Source organism: Ovis canadensis, chromosome 1, assembly GCF_042477335.2.
Source record: "Ovis canadensis isolate MfBH-ARS-UI-01 breed Bighorn chromosome 1, ARS-UI_OviCan_v2, whole genome shotgun sequence".
Lineage (NCBI taxonomy): Eukaryota > Metazoa > Chordata > Mammalia > Artiodactyla > Bovidae > Ovis > Ovis canadensis.
This window is the reverse complement of record NC_091245.1, coordinates 114,662,453-114,683,154: the sequence shown is the minus strand read 5'-3', so window position 1 is coordinate 114,683,154 and position 20,702 is coordinate 114,662,453. Positions and strand designations below refer to the sequence as shown.

The 20,702-nt window shown below is 44.9% G+C and overlaps 1 protein-coding gene across 2 annotated transcripts in view; it reads right to left on the bottom strand.

Moving 5' to 3' along the window:
- The window catches only part of LOC138417333 (carboxyl-terminal PDZ ligand of neuronal nitric oxide synthase protein), a 357,995-nt gene that overhangs the window by 258,610 nt on the left and 78,683 nt on the right, over nucleotides 1-20,702 (bottom strand). For both annotated transcript variants that reach the window (XM_069547209.1, XM_069547220.1), the window contains exon 2: nucleotides 7,748-7,819. In XM_069547209.1, coding sequence (XP_069403310.1) covers nucleotides 7,748-7,819 — 72 coding nt within the window. The remainder of the gene's footprint in view (nucleotides 1-7,747; nucleotides 7,820-20,702) is intronic.

The window sequence follows — 20,702 nt, the reverse complement described above, 5'->3', positions numbered from 1 at the left end:
AGCCTCACTGGGTTTCACTGCTTTTTTGCTCACATGGCTATCATCTAAGATTAATTTTCTCAGTCACTCAACAAAAGTCTACTGAGCAAAGGCTGGCATCCTGCCAGACTCTGGGAATATAGTTGTTATAAGTGCTACAAAAGAGAGAGGTGTGGTGCCATGACACCATGTGAGAGGACAAAATGATCTAGTCGGGGGAGCCTCCCCGAGGAGCAAGGCTTGCCACCGAAATCAGGAAAAAGATGCTGGCGATTAAAAGAAGCTAGATGAAGCAGCTCAGTATCTCAGGGTATTTATCTATATGAAATGCTTTGAAACCCAGAAGAAGGTGTAAAAATGACACTGATGAGTATAAATAATCCCTTTTGGTTTATAAAGTAGTTTTTCATGCATTATCCCAGACTCAACAATAGCACCAGGGAAAACAACAAGTATCATCCTTTCCCCTTTATAAACAAGGAAACTGAAATTAATGGCAGTCAATACCTCACCAAGTTTACACATCAAGTCAAGGGGCTGCAAGCTCAACTCTCATTCTTCACTGAGAGCTCTTTTGACAACACAGTGCTGCCTTCCTGAGGAATCTAAAAAGTGCAATGATAGGAAATAGTATTAATATTCACGAACAAAGGCCTTGAAAACCATACTAAATATTTGGCCACCAGATTCACCTATTCACACAGCAGACCCAATGGTGCAAAGTCAGTAGCCTGATTTCAATATTACCAGCCACTCTTCAACTTTCAACCAGTAACCTCCAAGCAAGTGACCGCACTGTATCAGACCAACTGTGGACTCACAGAACTTCTCTGAACTTTGTGAATCGTTCTAAGTTGTGCAATTTTTTTTAAGTCATAGCCCCTCTTCTATTGTTGTCTTTGTCCAGCTGGCATCTTCTCAGACCTCTGGATCCTTGGTAGACAAAGAGCAGGGCTTCCCAAGTGGCATAGAGGTAAAGAATCCCTCTAATGCAGGAGATGCAGGTTCAATCCCTGGGTCAGGAAGATCCCCTGGAGAAGGACATGGCAACCCACTCCAGTACTCTTGCCTGGAGAATCCCATGGACAGAGGAGCCTGGTGGGCTACAGTCCACGGAATCACAAAGAGTCAAACACGACTGAACAACTGAGCAGATAAAGAGCAGGATAATCATCCAGTGCTTCCGGGGAATATCTCTAAGCTTCCTCCCTACCTGGGTCATCACTGAGATCAGAGGAGAACACGTGGTCAACCCAGTATGAGGCAGTGGGTAAAGTACGTGATCTGAAATTAGAGGGCTTACTGGTTTGGTCTGGCCTCCATCACTTAGCGTATCCTATCTGGTAGACAATAGGCAAGTCAGGTGTGGTGGGTGGAATGACGGGCCTCCAAAGGTGTCCGTATCCCAATGCCTGGAACCTGTGACTGTGCTATGCTACATGGCAAAAGGACTTTGAAGAAGTCATTTAAGAACTGTGAGATGGGACGATTATCCTGAATTCTCCATTTAGACCCAATGTCATCAAAAGGATCTTTATAAGAAGGAGGTAAGAGGGTCACAGTCAAAGAAGGGGACATGGTGATGGAAGGAGAGTTTAGAGTGCGAGGCCACAAGCCAAGCAGTACAGGTGGCCTTGAGAAGCTGAAAGAGACAAGGAACAGAGTCTTTCCTGGACCCTCCATAAGGAACACAGCCCTGCTGACGCAATTTTATTTTAGTCCCATAAGACTCACTTCTGACCTCTAGAACTGTAAGATAATAAGCTTGCCTTGTTTTAAACCAGTCAGACAGCGTTGATTTGTTTCAGTAGCACAGTAAACTAGTACAGAAAATAACAGAAACTGAAGGTTTCTTACGAGTACGACAAACAAGGGAACAGACCACGGTCTTTATGTGTCAAGGGTCTCAACCTTGGGGAACATGCTAAATCCTGAAAAAGGAAACAAGCAAAAAGCAGGTGCAAAAGGGAGACGCAGACGTAAAGAGCAGACTTCGGACTCAGTGGGAGAAGAGGGTGGGATGACTTGAGAGAACAGCACTAAAACCTACACATCGCCGTACATAAAGTGAGAGCCAGTGGGGGTTTGACGTGTGACACCGGGCACCCACAGTCGGTGGTCTGCGGCAGCCTGGAGGGATGGGGTGGGGAGGGAGGTGGCAAGGTGTCCAGGGAGGGAGGGGACACATGCATGCCCACGGCTGATTCATGTTGATGTATGGCGAGAACCATCACAATACCATAATTATCCTCCAATTAAAAAAAAAAAAAACAACTGCTGCTACCCACAGCTGCAGTTCATTCCAACTCAGTTTGACAGTCAAAGTGTCCCCAAATCCATCCCAACTCCCAATTAATCAATGGAAATTCCTAGAAGCCGTCCAAAGAAAACAAGGAACCAAAAAATGTGCAGTGAATTTCTACTGGCCTCACACTGCAGTGGAAAGCATACTGGGCTAGGCATCAGAAGATCTGGGTCTTCCTCCTGTGTGACCTTGGGCCTCTGTAAAATCTGATGGACAAACTGATAAACTGCAATTACAGTCACATCAAACAATGAATGGTGTGTTATGATTCTGTGTATTTGAAGTACACAATAGACTGAGTTTAATCAAGTACATTTTATTGAGGAAAACATTTAAGTTACTCATTCATTCACAAAACACTACTGTGTTCTAATGGTCAGGCATTAAGCCAGGAAGCCGAGGTTCAAAGACAGTACAGTGTGATGTGGCCACTCCCCTCAGGAGATGCAAGTCCTCCCTGAGCCACAGTAGCCTCATCTCTGGGGTCATTTGGCTGCAGTATCTACTGACCATTGATTCCAACCCTCAGTAACCCAGGGCCCTTCCTGTCTCCCCCAAGTTGGGTAACACCTCCCAGTTACACACTTGCTTAGCCTCTGACCCTTTTACTAATAATACATTCATGTGTCTAGTTTGCCCACTGCTGAATAGCAGCACCCAACAGAATACTGAATCATCAGCACAGCATGTGCCTGTGCCAAGGGTCCCCTTTCTTCCTTCCTCCCTGTCCCATCTTTCTGCCTTTCATCGAACAGCAGTAACAAGATTATTCCCTTCTCCAGGAAGACGGATCTTCCTGACCCAGGTCTCCTGCACTGCACGCAGACGTTTCACCATCTGAGCCACCAGGGAAGCCCCAAATGATATAACATATGCGAAAGAAGGTTAAAAGTTGTAAGTGTACAAGGTACAAATACACACGAATAATCGCTATTAGCCACAGAGCAAGAGGAAGCGCTGACCACCCCCCCCTCCACCCCCAGCCGGGCAGGGCTGGCTCTCCTGCCCCTTACTTCTTCCTCCACTGTCTCCCAGGTCCTAGGCCCTCACCTGTGTGGTCTCCACTCCAAGTGGGCCCCACACATGAGAACCGGGAGCACACCACGCTGGTCACCAGAGCCTGGCCAACAGCTGTGCATCCAAGCAGAGGGGCCCTGGGTGACCAGGGCAGGGCCTGGCAGGGCCAGAAGTGGCTCTGCCTGGAATGTTAGAGAAGCAGAAGGTGAAGGTGCTCGATTCAGGGGAGGCCTTCTGAGAAATGCTGATGAATTCATCCATTTATGTGCTAACTCACACCATGCCGCCTGTGCGAAGGCTGCATTTACAACCATTCACAACCCCAGATCTTGCCCTCAGAAAAACAGTACAAGGAACTCCCACACTCTGGCATAGGGTAGTTCAGCCAGGGGGTCCCTGTGACAGCAAGCAGCCTGGCAATCCATTATGAAACCACGCTCTGCTCCCCGAAACCACCCATAAACACTCCAAGTGCTTAATGGCCCCCATCCCAACAAATCCTTACTGGAAAAAAGAAAATTCATCTATTTTAAAAGCCAGTATCCAATCAGATACACATGTTGCTGCTAAGTTGCTTCAGTCATGTCCGACTCTGTGCGACCCCATAGATGGCAGCCCACCAGGCTCCCCTGTCCCTGGGATTCTCCAGGCAAGAACACTGGAGTGGGTTGCCATTTCCTTCTCCAACACATGAAAGTGAAAAGTGAAAGTGAATTCGCTCAGTCATGTCCGACTCTTAACGACCCCATGGTTTACAGCCCACCAGGTTCCTCCGTCCATGAGATTTTTCAGGCAAGCGTACTGGAGTGGGGTGCCATTGCCTTCTCCGGATACACATGTTACTGAGGAAAAAAAGAATTATACTGCGGGGGTCAAAAATGATGCAACCATTATGGAACACAGTACAGAGAAGCCTCAGAAAGTTTTAAAAAAGAATTACCATATAACCCAGTAATCCCACTTCTGAATATACATCAGAGGAATTCAAAACAGGATCTCAAAGAAAAATTTGCATATTCAAGTTCACTGAAGCATTATTCACACTAGCCACTACAGCCAAAAGTCAGAAGAAGCCCAAGCATACAATGGATAAACGGATAAAGAAAATGTGCTATACACGTTCAACTGTATACAACCCTGGTAGCTCAGTCAGTAAAGAATCAGCCTGTAGTGCAAGAGATCTGAGTTTAATCCCTGGTTTCAGAAGATCCCCTGGAGAAGGAAATGGCAACCCACTCCAGCATCCTTGCCTGGAATATCCCATGGACAGAGGAGCCTGGCAGGTTGCAGTCCATGGGGTCGCAAAGAGTTGGGCACAACTGAATACTGTGCAGCCAAAAAAGGAAGGAAATGTCATGTGCTACAACATGGATGAACATTATGAACATTATTCCAGGTAAAATAAGCCAGGCCAGATGGTAAATACAGTGTGATTCCATATATATGAGGTATCTGAACAGTCAGATTATACGCACAGAAAATATAAAGGTGGTGGCCAAGGGCTGTGGGAAGAGGCAGGGAGAATCAGTGTTTAATGGGTACAGAGTCTCAGTTTCACAAAAATTTCAGAGTGACCTGTTACACAGTGTAAATATACTTAACACTATTGAATTATACACTTTTAAATGGTTAACATGTCATGTGTTTTTAATCTCCATTAAAAAAATATCTTTGCAAGCACATGAAAAAGAAAAAGATGCCGAGGACAGATAACATAAATTTTAAAAAAAAAGCTATATGGAGAGAGTACCTTGAGAAACGGGGAAAAAGGAAAAGCATCAGCCAAATCAACGGTCCACCTAATCAGCTTGGAGTCGGCGCTGCAGGTGTGACCCGGGGGCAGGAACAGGACTCCAAATGCCGCAGAAGTCCCAGCTCGGAAGGCGAGTCTGGTCTCCTCAGGACAAGCCCTTCACTGAGTGCTTCCCTGTCTGGGAAATGCAGACAATCTGCATTGCTTCATCCACTGTCCTGTCCAGAAGACTGGCATCTAAAGGGCCTGGCATGGCACAACTCATTTCACAGACGTAAGGCTCCAAGGTCCTTAGAGTAACTGCTTTCCTCTGAGGACGAGCCGCTGCTTGGGACCAAGCTGGAGGCCTGCACCTGTGAGTCCACAAGAGCATCCAGGAACCAAACTCTGCAGCATCCTGCCCAACGTTAGCCTGGCACCATTCAACAGAAAAGAACAAAGTCAGGAACAGTCCTGAACACAGAAATCACATGCTCTGGTTCTTGACAAGTGTAATTACAGCCAAAACAGCTTCTAAAAGGGAGGAAAGAAAAGAAAATAGCACCCCGGACCTAGCGGTGAATTGGGGGGTTCACGGTAAAACACACACCCAGAGTTCTCATTGGTGGCCAGACTAAACAAGTGACCGGACAGCCAGACCAAACAGCTTTCTGGCCAATTAATTCCTCCCTCTAATTTAATGAGCTACTCATTAAGTACTGGAAGCAGGTCATAGGGAAGAGAGCTGCTGGCACATGGCCTGCTGGGCTGACAGGTGCTGAGGGAGAGGAGACAGGGGCCACACTCCAGCCCCAAGGGCTCCAGGTCCCGTGCACGGCCAGCGCCACCAGCCACCACGGCCCACCTCTGCTTCGAGATGCTGTTTGCCGGTACCTCCGTTCCTTCTACAAAGTTGGATTCCTGCCACTGACTCCCTCACTGGGGAAGTTCCAAGTCCCGGCCTTTCAGTTCTCCAGCGGGAGTCATCACCCAAACCAGGGAGCAGCGCAGTTCTGGGCATGGATGCCCATCAAACTACTGACACCAACTTGATCTAGAATCAATTATTTAATGCCCCAGACTTCCATGTCCTCATCTACAAAATATAAAAACAATACTCTCACTTCATCTAGAGTAGCTACAAATAATAAATAACATTATTTCCATATTACAAGGCCTAGTAAAGCATCTGTCACACAGTAAGTGCTGTATAGTAGCTACTATTCTGATAGCTACTATTATTATTAATTACTCTAATAATGATAGTAATAGTAGAAACAACATAGTCACTGTGTCCTAGTCGAGTATGAAGAAAAAAGGGACTCTTTCGGTTGAAACCCCAAGGTCACAACTGTGGTGAGAGCAATAACCCATCCACAAAAGGATGACACCCCAGATACACCCAGCCAGGCCTCAGCGGTCTCTGCCTGAGTGGGAAGGTGAAGAAGAGAAGAGGTCTGGGAATACTGACTGCCAAGCCTGAAGTCAAAGGCATGTTCTCATGAAAGCAAGTGGAGAGCTGCATGCAGGCTGCACGCCCACCACTTCAAGACCTCTGTGACTCTCTGAGCCTCAGTTTAATCCAGATAATGAAGGTAACATGATCCCATTTGACAGTTTGTTGTGAACATTAAATGAATTCATATGAAAGTGACTCATTCCTGCGTCCAAGAAAAACAGTATTGATGTATTTAAAAATACTTTCAACAAATTCAACTTAACAATAAAAAATGCTAAAGAACTGGGAGGGTCAAAGCAGTGAACAGCCTAAAATAAGTAGGCTAATGAACTGCTTAGAGAAAACACAATGAATTGAGGTTTCTGTTGTTCAGATGAACTAACTAAAAAAAACTGACAAAAACTGACAAAAACTGACAAAAGCAAAATGAGGCTCCCAACATCTATATGTTTTCCACTGAAGTGAGTAGATTCTTCTAGAAGACAAAGAGCTCAAACCAGGCTGCATTCAGGATGACCAATCCAGCCACCTCCAATACCAATTCTCTCCAAAAAATCATTCCAATTCATTTGCCCAATCCCAGATACCCCCTCAAACTGCACAAATCTAATCTCTTCTGTTTCACGACAGAGTACATGGGGAAATTCCTTCACAGTGGTCAGAAGACAAATTATTCCATCTCTGATCCGTGTACCACAGACTCTGGTCCTAAAGCAATAGATTGGAAAGTTGACCAAACTCTTTTAGAATATCTGAAATAGCAGAAGAGAATGCACACACATGTCCAGAGCCTAAAGCAACTGACCAAGGAAATTCTGTTGAAATCCCACATTTGTTCTTAAAAATTTACATAAATTTTCTTTATGCACCACAAAAATGCTTTACTTTTTAAGAAGTGCTTTGAGCCAAGTATCAGCTAATTACTAAACCTTTTCACTAAAAGCTGAATAAGTTCACCAGTCTCCCTCTCACTCCCTGGCAGAATCCACATCCTCAGGGGTAACATGCATCTCAGTTTGAGAAGCGGTAGTTCACAAGACAGAGAGGGTGATAGCCCTCCAGCCATCGTATGTCCATTTTAACCTTGGCCTTTAAGCAACATCAACCACCTAACTCAGAATAGCTCCCCTGGACAGTATAGGTGTCTTGCACAGAGTGCAGCCATCCATTCTGGCACCCTGAGCACTTTCTAAAAGGGCAAGCAGGTAGGATGCCTGGGTTCCAGGCCCACACAGCCCCATCTCCAGCGACTCACCCGGATCCGGCGCATGGCAGCCACAATCTCCACTCTGCTGTTGGGCCTCGGTACGTCCAGACTTCCAACGTACTGTGGGGAGAGAAGCAAACACTCTCTGAGAAGAGGGATGGCAAGAGTCCCTAATCACCGAAAATTAGGGCTGGAAGGATTTCTAGAGGTCATCAAGTTCATCTTCCCATTCTACACATAAGGAAATTAAGTGCCAAAAGGATGTTTCCTGACTTCTTCTAACTTTATAGAAAGCGAAACGAGAAACTGCTTCCTTTTCTCATCTTGTTTTTAATCAGAGAGGCAGGCAAGGACTGTGTTTTAAACAAGCGGGCTTCTGAAACAGAAAGGGTTGGGTATGAAGACTCTCCCACCACCTTTGTGGCAAGCTAGTTTGCCTTTGTCTCAGTTTCATCATCTGTAAAATGGGATTTCAGTAAAGATAAAGTGGGATAAGGTATAATCTCTTACAGAAATCTGGTCTTCATGCATTAAAGCAATCTAAAGGAATAAAGAAGAATAATATCTACTTATTTTTTAATTAATGAAACTTCACTGAGTTTGCCCTGGATGTTACAGAGACCTCAGACATTTGAGTAATTTCCTGAATAGAGAAAAGGAATGGACTAGTTATGCATTTAAAAATCTAACCTGATTAAACCAAATGACATACAGGTTGTTTAATATCGTATATAATTTTTTGCTACACATGGCTCAAATAATGCAGATATATGCAGAGTACTGTCAATGGTTTCAAGTACATCTCTCTTTTGTATATTAATGGACAGACAAATTCATAGACATGCCGAGGAATTTCTGTTATGTGAAAAGGTTAATACTACTCACATTGTTCTGCAACTTGATTTTTTAACTTTAAAGATAACTTGGATATCTTTCTCCACCAATGGATACAAGTCTATCCATTACTTATGACCACTCCGCTACTGGTGGACACTTCCCCAGGGCACTCTTAGAAAACTGCTTCCACAAACCCCCTTATCTGCACACTGCTGAGCTCATCCAGGTAGCCCTTCAGGCTAGATTCCTACAAGTGGGACTACTGGATCAAAATTATAGATAATTTCTAGATATCATTACTCAGTAGGATGAAACAAGAGAAGAGGACAGCCCCACCCTATTCCATACTGACCCACTGGGATTTGCCTTTTCCTTTTTAAAAGCACATATAAAACAGCCCAGAGGATATCCCAGAAATTAATAGCCCCAAGATAATTTAAAAGTCTATGCAACCAAGGACCACATAAATAGAAGTGCAGGACAATCATCTGCAAGAAACATACTTCCTGTGGTTACAAGAACAGAAGGTTCTTCCTAAAATTTGGAGCGAGGCTGGTCCCAGTGAAAAGGGTTTTGAAAACTAAATACTGGGAAAGGATTTCCCCTCGTATTGATCCACAGTGTGTGGTAATACACTGGAGACAGTGATTCCCTGCCCCCGTAGGAAATCTGGGCCCCACATGGACGGCCTCACCATCGCAGGTAAACAAAGGCCCCTCGACCTGAGGATCTAAGTGTACTGCCAGCTTCAACCATGGCTGGCATAGCTCCCCTCTGAGCTCTGCGACTCCATGGTTTGCCAGCATGTCAGTGACCCACACAGCCAGGAATGACATGAGGCCAGGTTTGTGACAGCCCAAGATCAAAGCCACCCCCCCGCAGCTGGGGGCAGTCTCCACACTCCCCCTCCCGAGCGCTGCATGCCTGGCGGCTCCTGCCCTGAACTCTGAACAGTCAGGAACTGGCAATCAGTCTGAACGCAGATGCCGAAATGGATCCCTGCCCCCTCCTTTCTAAGAAAGGGGCAGCACTGAGAACCCCAAACCAGTCGGGGGTACAGAGAGAGAAGCGGCTTTCTAGCTCTGGACGAGGTTTCCTAACCAGGGAGTAGCATTCTGCACATGAAGGCGCTGACATGAGGACACCCAACATAGTCACGCTATCCATGCCTCCTTCACGCCATTAGGCAGCGGGTACGTGTGCATGGACTCACCACACACCTTCACACACATCAGTGCACACATGCTCACACACATGTGGCACGTGCATACACATGACTCACCACACACACGCATCTCACACAGCCCACACGAGCATGCACACAGTCATCCCACACTCACTAACACCTCCCACTTGCAGTCACACCACACGCTCATCTTCCTTCTCAGCCATCTGAAGAAAATCACAAATCTGCCTTTCTGAGAGAGAGTATGGAGCAGACACCCATCTCTACCAGAGCTAGACCTTATGGTTATTCGAGATTAAAAGGAGACATGAAGCAGGGATCAAAAACTAAACATCCACACTAATGACGAACCAAAAAGCAGAGCAACAATTTCAGGGAAGCAGAGGAGGGGTCAAAAATCAGAGGGTACAATGAGTAATTACCGCCATTATGTACATGTATAACTCCATAACAAAACAGTATCTCCATACCTAACCATTACCACCACCACCACAAATAATCTCAGTCCACTCTGAGGCTCCATTTTGGGCAAAATACAAGACAGTCTTAGACCAGACAGATCAGGAAGCTCACACAACCACGTAAGTTTAAATATATCAGGGCCTGCTTCCTTTTCACTACCATTTAGAAAAGAAAAAACAAAAACCTAGAAGGAAGATGCAAATTGTACTAAGTCATCAACATACAAGATTTATGAGCCAGTTTTATCTGTGGCTTCATCTTCCAGATAAGGAGGAGTTAAGTGCAAATAAAGTTAACCAAAGGACTTCAAATATTCTTTGTAAGTTCCAGAGGAACCTCAGCCTTGGTGCTAGGTTAATACCTCAGGAAGTTGTTTTTTTTTGGGGGGTGGGGGGTGCTTTTTCTTCATTTACTTGCTTCCACCTTGTTTTCTAGAGATTAATTTCTGAAGACTGTGATGAACTGAACTGTAGTGTTTCCTGGTGAATCATACTAAAAGCAGCAAGACACAACAGCTTACCACAGTCACGAATATTATCACCACCCACTGACTTGTGAGACTTTCTGCCCTTATCCTCCTCAAGGAACAGCCCTTTATTTAAAAGGGTTCTGTCAAGTGTTTTCGGAGATCAGGAAAAAGCTTATGTATGAATCAAAAATAAACACATCAAATTATCGGCTTGTAATGATTCTGGAGAAACTGGTATCCTCAGACTTGGCCTCTGACAAACTGGATAAGATACAAAGAAATAACTGCATAAAATGTACAAAGAGGGAACTATGGATACATACAAACTATGTCTATTAGTTAATAATAATTATCAATACTGGCTTATCAATTGTACCAAATGTACACACTAATGCAAGACAATAATAACGGGAGACTAAGCAGGGGGGTTGAAGGGGTGTATGGGAACTCTCCTTGCTACCCAATTTGTCTGTATCTTAAAACCACTCTAAAAAACTATGTCTAGTAGTTGAAATGCAAAAGTAGGAAGTCAAGAAACACCTGGAGTAACAGGCAGATTTGGCCTTGGAGTACGGACTGAAGCAGCGCAAATGCTAATAGAGTTTTGCCAAGAGAACACACTGGTCATAGCAAACACCCTCTTCCAACACAAGAGAAGACTCTACACATGGATATCACCATAGTCAACACCAAAATGAGACTGATTATATTCTTTGCAGCCAAACATGGAGAAGCTCTATACAGTCAACAAAAACAAGACCAGGAGCTGACTGTGGCTCAGATCATGAACTCCTTATAGCCAAATTCAGACTTAAATTGAAGAAAGTAGGAAAAACCACTAGACCATTCAGGTATGACCTAAATCAAATCCCTTATGATTATACAGTGGAAGTGAGAAATAGATTTAAGGGCCTAGATCTGATAGATAGAGGGCCTGATGAACTATGGATGAAGGTTCGTGACACTGTACAGGAGACAAGGATCAAGACCATCCCCATGGAAAAGAAATGTAAAAAAGCAAAATGGCTGTCTGGGGAGGCCTTACAAATAGCTGTGAAAAGAAGAGAAGTGAAAAGCAAAGGAGAAAAAGAAACATATAAGCATCTCAATGCAGAGTTCCAAAGAATAGCAAGAAGAGATAAGAAAGCCTTCCTCAGCAATCAATGCAAAGAAACAGAGGAAACCAGCAGAATGGGGAAGACTAGAGATCTCTTCAAGAAAATTAGAGATACCAAGGAAACATTTCATGCAAAGATGGGCTCGATAAAGGACAGAAATGGTATGGACCTAACAGAAGCAGAAGATACTAAGAAGAGGTGGCAAGAATACACAGAAGAACTGTACAAAAAAGATCTTCACGACCAAGATAATCACGATGGTGTGATCCCTCACCTAGAGCCAAATATCCTGGAATGTGAAGTCAAGTGGGCCTTAGAAAGCATCACTAGAAACAAAGGTAGTGGAGGTGATGGAATTCCAGTGGAGCTATTTCAAATTCTGAAAGATGATGCTGTGAAAGTACTGCACTCAATATGCCAGCAAATTTGGAAAACTCAGCAGTGGCCACAGGACTGGAAAAGGTCAGTTTTCATTCCAATCCCAAAGAAAGGCAATGCCAAAGAATGTTCAAACTACTGCACAATTGCACTCATCTCACACGCTAGTAAAGGAAGGCTCAAAATTCTCCAAGCCAGGCTTCAGCAATACATGAATTGTGAACTTCCTGATGTTCAAGCTGGGTTTAGAAAAGGCAGAGGAACCAGAGATCAAATTGCCAACATTCGCTAGATCATGGAAAAAGCAAGAGAGTTCCAGAAAAATATTTATTTCTGCTTTATTGACTATACCAAAGCCTTTGACTGTGTGGATCACAATAAACTGCAGAAAATTCTGAGAGAGATGGGAATCCCAGACCACCTGACCTGCCTCTTGAGAAACCTGTATGCAGATCAGGAAGCAACAGTTACAACTGGGCATGGAACAACAGACTGGTTCCAAATAGGAAAAGGAGGATGTCAAGGCTGTATATTGTCACCCTGCTTATTTAACTTATATGCAGAGTACATCATGAGAAACACTGGGCTGGAAGAAGCACAAGCTGGAATCAAGATTGCTGGGAGAAATATCAATAACCTCAGATATGCAGATGACACCACCCTTATGGCAGAAAGTGAAGAGGAACTAAAAAGCTTCTTGATGAAAGTGAAAGAGGAGAGTGAAAAAGTTGGCTTAAAGCTGAACATTCAGAAAACAAAGATCATGGCATCTGGTCCCATCACTTCATGGGAATTAGATGGGGAAACAGTGGAAAAAGTGTCAGACTTTATTTTGGCGGGGGGGGAGCTCCAAAATCACTGCAGATGGTGATTGCAGCCATGAAATTAAAAGACGCTTACTCCTTGAAAGGAAAGTTATGACCAACCTAGATAGCATATTCAATAGCAGAGAAATTACTTTGCCAAAAAAGGTCCGTCTAGTCAAGGCTATGGTTTTTCCTGTGGTCATGTATGGATGTGAGAGTTGGACTGTGAAGAAAGCTGAGCACCCAAGAATTGATGCTTTTGAACTGTGGTGTTGGAGAAGACTCTTGAGTTCCTTGGACTGCAAGGAGATCCAACCAGTCCACTCTGAAGATCAGCCCTGGGATTTCTTTGGAAGGAATGATGCTAAAGCTGAAATTCCAGTACTTTGGCCACCTCATGCGAAGAGCTGACTCATTGGAAAAGACTCTGATGCTGGGAGGGATTGGGGGCAGGGGGAGAAGGGGACGAAAGAGGATGAGATGGCTGGATGGCATCACCGACTCGATGAACATGAGTTTGAGTGAACTCTGGGAGTTGGTGACGGACAGGGAGGCCTGGCATGCTGCGATTCATGGGGTCGCAAAGAGTCGGACACGACTGAGCAACTGAACTGACTGATTAGTTGAAATAATAAAAATAACTTTGAAGGCACTGGAGAGAGACCAAAGGCAGGCAGAGATTGGTGGGGAATCAACCCTTGAAAGTAGGGAACCACACTAGATAAGACCTGGTTGGTGCAGTTTTGCCCAACAGCACAATCCCACAAGGGCAACACTGACTGCCTGGAGCTTAGGCTAAAATGCTCACACAGAGGGCCTGGGAAGTTGGTCATCAGAAATGTGAACAACCAGAGAGCCTGAAAGAGAGCAGAAATTGCTGACAGAAAAGGAGCCCCAATCATGTAAAATGCTACTTGGGTCTTGGATGCCCCCACCCCCACCAGCTTCACACAAGGAAAGCAGGCTCCAAGGAGGCTGGCAGAAGGTGGCAGTTGCTCACCTCATGTAATCATCTAAGTCACTCAGTCATGTACGACTCTGTGACCCCATGGACTGTAGCCCACCAGGCTCCTCTGTCGATGGAATTCTCCATTCCAGAATGGAAGGATATTGGAGTGAGTCGCCATTCTCTTCTCCAGGGGGTCTTCCCACCCAGGGACTGAACCCAGGTCTCCTGCATTGCAGGCAGATTCTTTATCATCTGAGCCACCAATCTGCTTGTACTGCTCACGTCAGCAGAGGCAAATTTAGGATTTACGACCTGTTGTGTTAAATGTCCTTAAGAACAAAAACCTACACTCTTCAGAAGAAGACAGAAGAATCTTACGTCAGTGCAGGCAAGACTACAGAGAAAGACCACAGTGCCACATTCTCCTGGGGTAAAAGGACAGGGCCCCCACAAATGGGCACAATGTAATGGTCCCTGGATCTCTGCATTCCCAACTCACATCTTCTTTCTGAAAACCACTCAGTGCTACAGCCTCAGCTCCCAGCACAACGGTGTGAGGTTCAGGAGGCTGCACCTCCTATAAGAGAGATTGACAGTGAGGCCTAAAGCAGTTGGCAGATGGTAGACAAGCCTCCAGCCCCCACCCCCAGCTCCTGGCCCCCAGCCCAGGACTCTCTCCGCTGTCGGCTTTCTTATTAACTCTCTTCCTTCAGGTCCCAAACCTGGCCAGGTTCGAACTCCAACACTGTGCCTACCTTCTTATACCCTTCAAGTCTCCTGGCCACACTGTGTCCTCTCTCTGAGAATACACTTAAGCAGTAGGAAATCCGGTGCATGCTAAGTGGCTTCAGCTGTGCCTGACTCTTTGTGACCCCATGGACTATAGCCCTCCAGGCTCCTCTGTCCACAGAGATTCTCCAGGCAAGAATACGAGAGAGGGTTGTCATGACCTCCTCCAGGGGATCATCCTGACCCAGGGATCAAACCCGCATCTCCTATGTCTCCTGCACTGGCTAGCTCTTTACCACTAGCACCACATGGGAAACCCGGTATTCTGCTTGCATCTAGAAATCAGCAGCTGTGATGGCCCATCTGAGTTAATCCCTTAACCAACCCTCTATCCGTTGCTAAAAACTTGGAATCATAGGAGCATATGATTCCAAATCCAAAGGAACCTTAGGAACCATGTCCAAAGTTATGTCACAAAAGGAAGATTAAGAAAGAACATATGAAAAGCATTTAGCACTGCTGGGTATCCTGCCAATGCTTAGTAAATATTCACCATTATGACTTCATCTAAAGTTACATTTTTTCCACATCACTCTATATCTTTCCCAGCAGTTAACATGATTTGCACTTGGGGTCTGGCCTCATGTACATGGTCACCATCTGCCATGCCCACTAGAATGGAAGCTCCTTGACAGTTGGGACCCTGCCCTCATATTTCTGCGTTCCCAGCCCTTTGAGCCTGGCAGAGTAAGACTCAAGTATCTGCTGAACAAGTGGGGGCAACTGCAGCCCACAGAGGTTAGGTGACCTGCCCAAGGACACAGCTCATGGCAGAAGTGGCATGAAAAGCCTGTTCTCCCAGGTGGCACTAGGGGTAAAGAACCCGCTTGCCATTGCAGGAGACAAAAGAGACGGGGGTTTGATCCCTGGGTCAGAAAGAGGCCCTGGAGGAGAGCATGGCAACCCACTTCAGTATTCTTGCCTGGAAAACCTCAAGGACAGAGAAGCCTGGAGGGCTACAGTCCAAAGGTTGACACAACTAAAGCAACTTGGCACATTCGCACCCACCCCGGGTGAGTGCAACAACTCCAATGGGAAAGTTCCTCCTTGCCTGCAGAAACTGCTCTCCGTGCGCAGCTGAGCGTCCTGCTGAGCGGGATTATGGATGTGACCTGGGTGAAAGTTCTCGCCTCATTTAGCACTGAACAAAGCAGCATTAACTGCAGCGGCAGCAGTGGGCCCAGATTCCAGGGCACACACTCAGCCGATGACCTTCTAATAAGCACTCTGGGGAGGGGGACGAAAAAGCAAAGTGGCCTCAGGGTGTCCCACTCCCCACTTGTGTAGTCTGCTCCATTCTCCAGGTGGTTCCGTGCGCAGGAGGGGCAGTGGGGACTGAGGAGTGCCCGAACGGCCATTTACCCGTGTTCTCACCCCCGCCTGCAACAAGACAGAAGCCTCAGTGGAGGTTCCCCTCTCCCCGCTTTCCCTACCCCCCAACACCCACACACCAGAAAAGCTTCCAAAATGCTTGAGCTGCAGCTGCACACCACGTCTTTATTTATTTGTAGTCTAAGAGGAATGAAGCACTTATATTTCTTCCTCTCTCTCTCAGCCCATCTGAAAAAGGAAGTACTATTTGAAGGCCATCTGATGCTACTGTGTCACTATTGATCAGGGGCTCAGCGGGGGCCGATGAATGTGCCAGAGATCACAGCAGAATCCTTCCTGCTCCTCAACATTAAGGGACTGGGTGCAAAATAAATAATTGTGGTGACTTGTCTTTATGCTAATGCCTTACCATTCTCTAAAAGGCACAGAGGATGGGACTGAACCATGCAATGTGCCCATGGGTTCTTTTAGCCTCCATTAGCACAAGCTTAGATGGGTTGGTTTAATCATTTTTCTTTATTATGAGGACTCTGAATGATACAGCAAAGAGAAGAAAGCAGTAAGACAGAAAACCTGTTCTAGTCTTTCAACTATTAGCTCTTGAATGGAAGCTTCAGCTCTGCAATTAAGAGCTCTGGTTGCATCACAGATGCAGGCGTGGGGCAGGGGCTGGCCTACATTCTGGTCAGGGAGTATTTTCCAGCCCTTACACCTGAGATGCTTACTCAGCCAGCAGGTTATTTCTCCTACAGAAAAAAAGAAAATGGGGGAAGCCCGAGGCACAGTGAGAGGCTGAGAATCATTGACAACACTAACATTCCATGATAATGAAATCATCACCTGTAAAGCAACCAGGTAAGCCAGGAAGAGAGAGACAAAAAACATGATAAAATCATTAGGGAAGTCAGACCCAATAGCAGAGCTTAAGTGGCCTTAAAGGTCATTTGATCCAACCCTTCACTTTACAGAAGGGAAAACTGAGGTTCAAAGAGAATAGAATATAGTTTGTGAGTGGCAGAACCAGAAGCAAAGTGAGTCTCCCTACCTTGCACTGAAACATTGGTACTTCAGTAGGAAAGAAGCAATCAGGATGAACACAAGCCAGTGCCTCAATAAGGCCTAGTTCACTGCATTAACTCAAATTGAGCTGGACAAGTAAGCCTGTGTATGGACATCAAAATGATCCTGAGGTCAAAAGCAAACCAATTTAAAATGTCAGGGCAGGAAGATTTGTAGAAAAAAGCAAATGGATCATCATTTGACTCACTGAATGACTTAAGTTATGGAACTGAAGATATTCATTATGAAAATGGAGCAATGACACTGAAGGAGAGAAACATAATCCCACCACTGGAGAGAAGCAGGGAACGGAAGAAACACAGAGATGAGGAGACCCCAGGGTGACGCTAGAGAGGATCTCCCAGCACCAACACTCTGTACCTCTCCTGTGAGATTCTAAGTATCTAAACTCTCCAAACCTGTCTGTGGCATAGAATACAGTACATCTGAACTATCTAGAAGTCAAGGTTGTCCTAAGAACCAAATTAGATAATGCAGGTGGAAGTGTTAGTTTTTTAAAAATCATACAACCATAAAGAGATCCTGTTCTTTACATCATCATGCTCTTGTTTTGTAGGCTTGTACGACCCTGAAAATGCAGAACTTATAGTTCTATAGTAATCTCATATTGGATTCTCAAAGACTAACGACTCTGCACAAAATGAGGTGATTCAAAATGCCAGAGAGTTAATGGAGGATGGAATCAAGAATTCAACCCCAGCAGGCTCAGAGAGAAAGGATGGGATAAACAGCATGAGCAGAGAGTGTCACCAGTGACCAAGCCACACAGACACAGACTCCCCTTTCCCCACAACCGCTCCCAGCAGGGAGGAGCTAACTATGACAGCACCCACAGAGCCTCACAGGATAGGCTCAGTTTGTGGTGAATACTTGGCCATATTCCCTCTAGATGAACAGGCTGTCACCAGGAGAAACCTGTTTGGAGTTGGAGATGCAGGATCTCTAGTACAACGGTCATTTATCACTGAGCAGAGCCCCACAACTGAGTAAAATTTCCAGATAACTGGCCCGTACCTCCATTTAAAAAAGTATTTTCTCTATTTTCTCTTTCTTGAGAAAGAAATGGCCCTAAAATATATTATCCTCTTCCTTAATAATTGAGACTCTGAGCTAGAATCCAACATACTTCTTCAAGATTCAGAATAACCATTACAAATATCACTTAATAGATAAGCTAATATCAGCAATGACTCCATGAGAAATGTCTCCAGATTACTGCTAAGACTTTTGAGTCATTGAAGCTGACTTTTAGGATTTTTCTAACGCTTCCTACCATTAGCAGCAAGGATGATAACAAAATGCCATATATGCTTCTGCCTTTAACAACTGTCCCCAAATCCTCAAGTACTAGCAACACAATGCCAACAACATATAAAAAGGATAATATATACAATGACCAAGAAGAATTTATTCCAAGAATGCAAAGTTGGTTCAATACATGAAAATCAATTAATGCATATACCATATGAATAAAGGACAAAGACCAAATGATCTTCCCAACAGACAAAAAGCATTTGACAAAAATCCAATATCCTTTCATGATGAAAACACTCAAACTATCAATGAAAGGGAGCTTCCTCAGTCTAATAAGGAACATCTTCAAAAAACCCAGAGCCAACATCATACTTAATGGTAAAAGACTAAATTTTTTTCTCTAAGGTCATGACCAAGCCAAAGAAGTTCACTTTCACCCCTTCTATTCAACATTGATCTACAAGTCCTAGTTAGGGAAATCAGGCTAGAAAAGAAATAAAAGGCATCCAGACTGAAAAAAAAAAAAAGCAGCAGCAGCAACTGCTACTGCTAAGTCACTTCATTCGTGTCCAACTCTGTGTGACCCCATAGACGGCAGCCCACCAGGCTCCCCCGTCTCTGGGATTCTCCAGGTAAGAACACTGGAGTGGGCTGCCATTTCCTTCTCCAGTGTATGAAAGTGAAAAGTGAAAGGGAAGTCGCTCAGTCGTGTACGACTCTTAGCGACCCCACGGACTGCAGCCTACCAGGCTCCTTCGTTCATGGGATTTTCCAGGCAAGAGTACTGGAGTGGCGTGCCATTGCCTTCTCCGAGAAGAAGCAAAGCTGTATCTATTTACAGATAACATGATCTTTATATAGAAAATAAGGAATACACACGCACACAAAACTCTATTAGAACCAATGAATGAGCTAAATACGAAATCAAGGAAACAACTCTATTCACAATAGCATACGGTAACATTCAAAAAGAGTAAAATGGTTAGGAATAAGTATATAAGATATACACAGAAAATTGTAAGTAATAATTGAAAGACAGCATAAAGACAGCAAAAAATATAAATCATAATTCAGTTCAGTTCAGTTCATTTCAGCCGCTCAGTTGTGTCTGACACTTTGTGACCCCATGAATCGCAGCACGCCAGGCCTCCCTGTCCGTCACCAACTCCAAGAGTTCACTCAAACTCACGTCCATCGAGTCAATGATGCCATCCAGCCATCTTATCCTTGGTCGTCCCCTTCTCCTGCCCCCAACCACCCCACCCCACCCCCGCCCCCTGCAGCATCAGAGTCTTTTCCAACGAGTCAACTCTTCGCATGAGGTGGCCAAACTACTGGAGCTTCAGCTTTAGCATCATTCCTTTCAAAGAAATCCCAGGGCTGATCTCCTTCAGAGTGGACTGGTTGGATCTCCTTGCAGTCCAAGGGACTCTCAAGAGTCTTCTCCAACACCGCAATTCAAAAGCATCAATTCTTGGGTGCTCAGCTTTCTTCACAGTCCAACTCTCACATCCACACATGACCACCGGAAAAACCATAGCCTTGACTAGACAGACTTTGTTGGCAAAGTAATGTCTCTGCTTTTGAATATGCTATCTAGGTTGGTCATAACTTTCCTTTCAAGGAGTAAGCGTCTTTTAATTTCATGGCTGTAATCACCATCTGCAGTGATTTTGGAGCCCCAAAAAATAAAGTCAGCCACTGCCTCCACTGTTTCCCCATCTATTTACCATGAAGTGATGGGACCAGATGCCATGATCTTAGTTTTCTGAATCTTGAGCTTTAAGCCAACTTTTTCACTCTCCACCTTCAGTTGCATCAAGAGGCTTTTTGGTTGATCTTCACTTTCTGCCATAAGGGTGGTGTCATCTACATATCTGAGGTTATTGATATTTCTCCCAGCAATCTTGATTCCAGCTTGTGCTTCTTCCAGCCCAGCGTTTCTCATGATGTACTCTGCATATAAGTTAAATAAGCAGGGTGACAATATACAGCCTTGATGTCCTCCTTTTCCTATTTGGAACCAGTCTGTTGTTCCATGTCCAGTTGGAACTGTTGCTTCCTGACCTGCATACAGAGACAGGTCAGGTGGTCTGGTATTCCCATCTCTCTCAAAATTTTCTGCAGTTTGTTGTGATCCACACAGTCAAAGGCTTTGGCATAGTCAAAGCAGAAATAGATGTTTTTCTGGAACTCTCTTGCTTTTTCCATGATCCAGCAGATGTTGGCAATTTGATCTCTGGTTCCTCTGCCTTTTCTAAACCCAGCTTGAACATCTGGAAATTCACAATTCATGTATTGCTGAAGCCTGGCTTGGAGAATTTTGAGCATTCCTTTACTAGC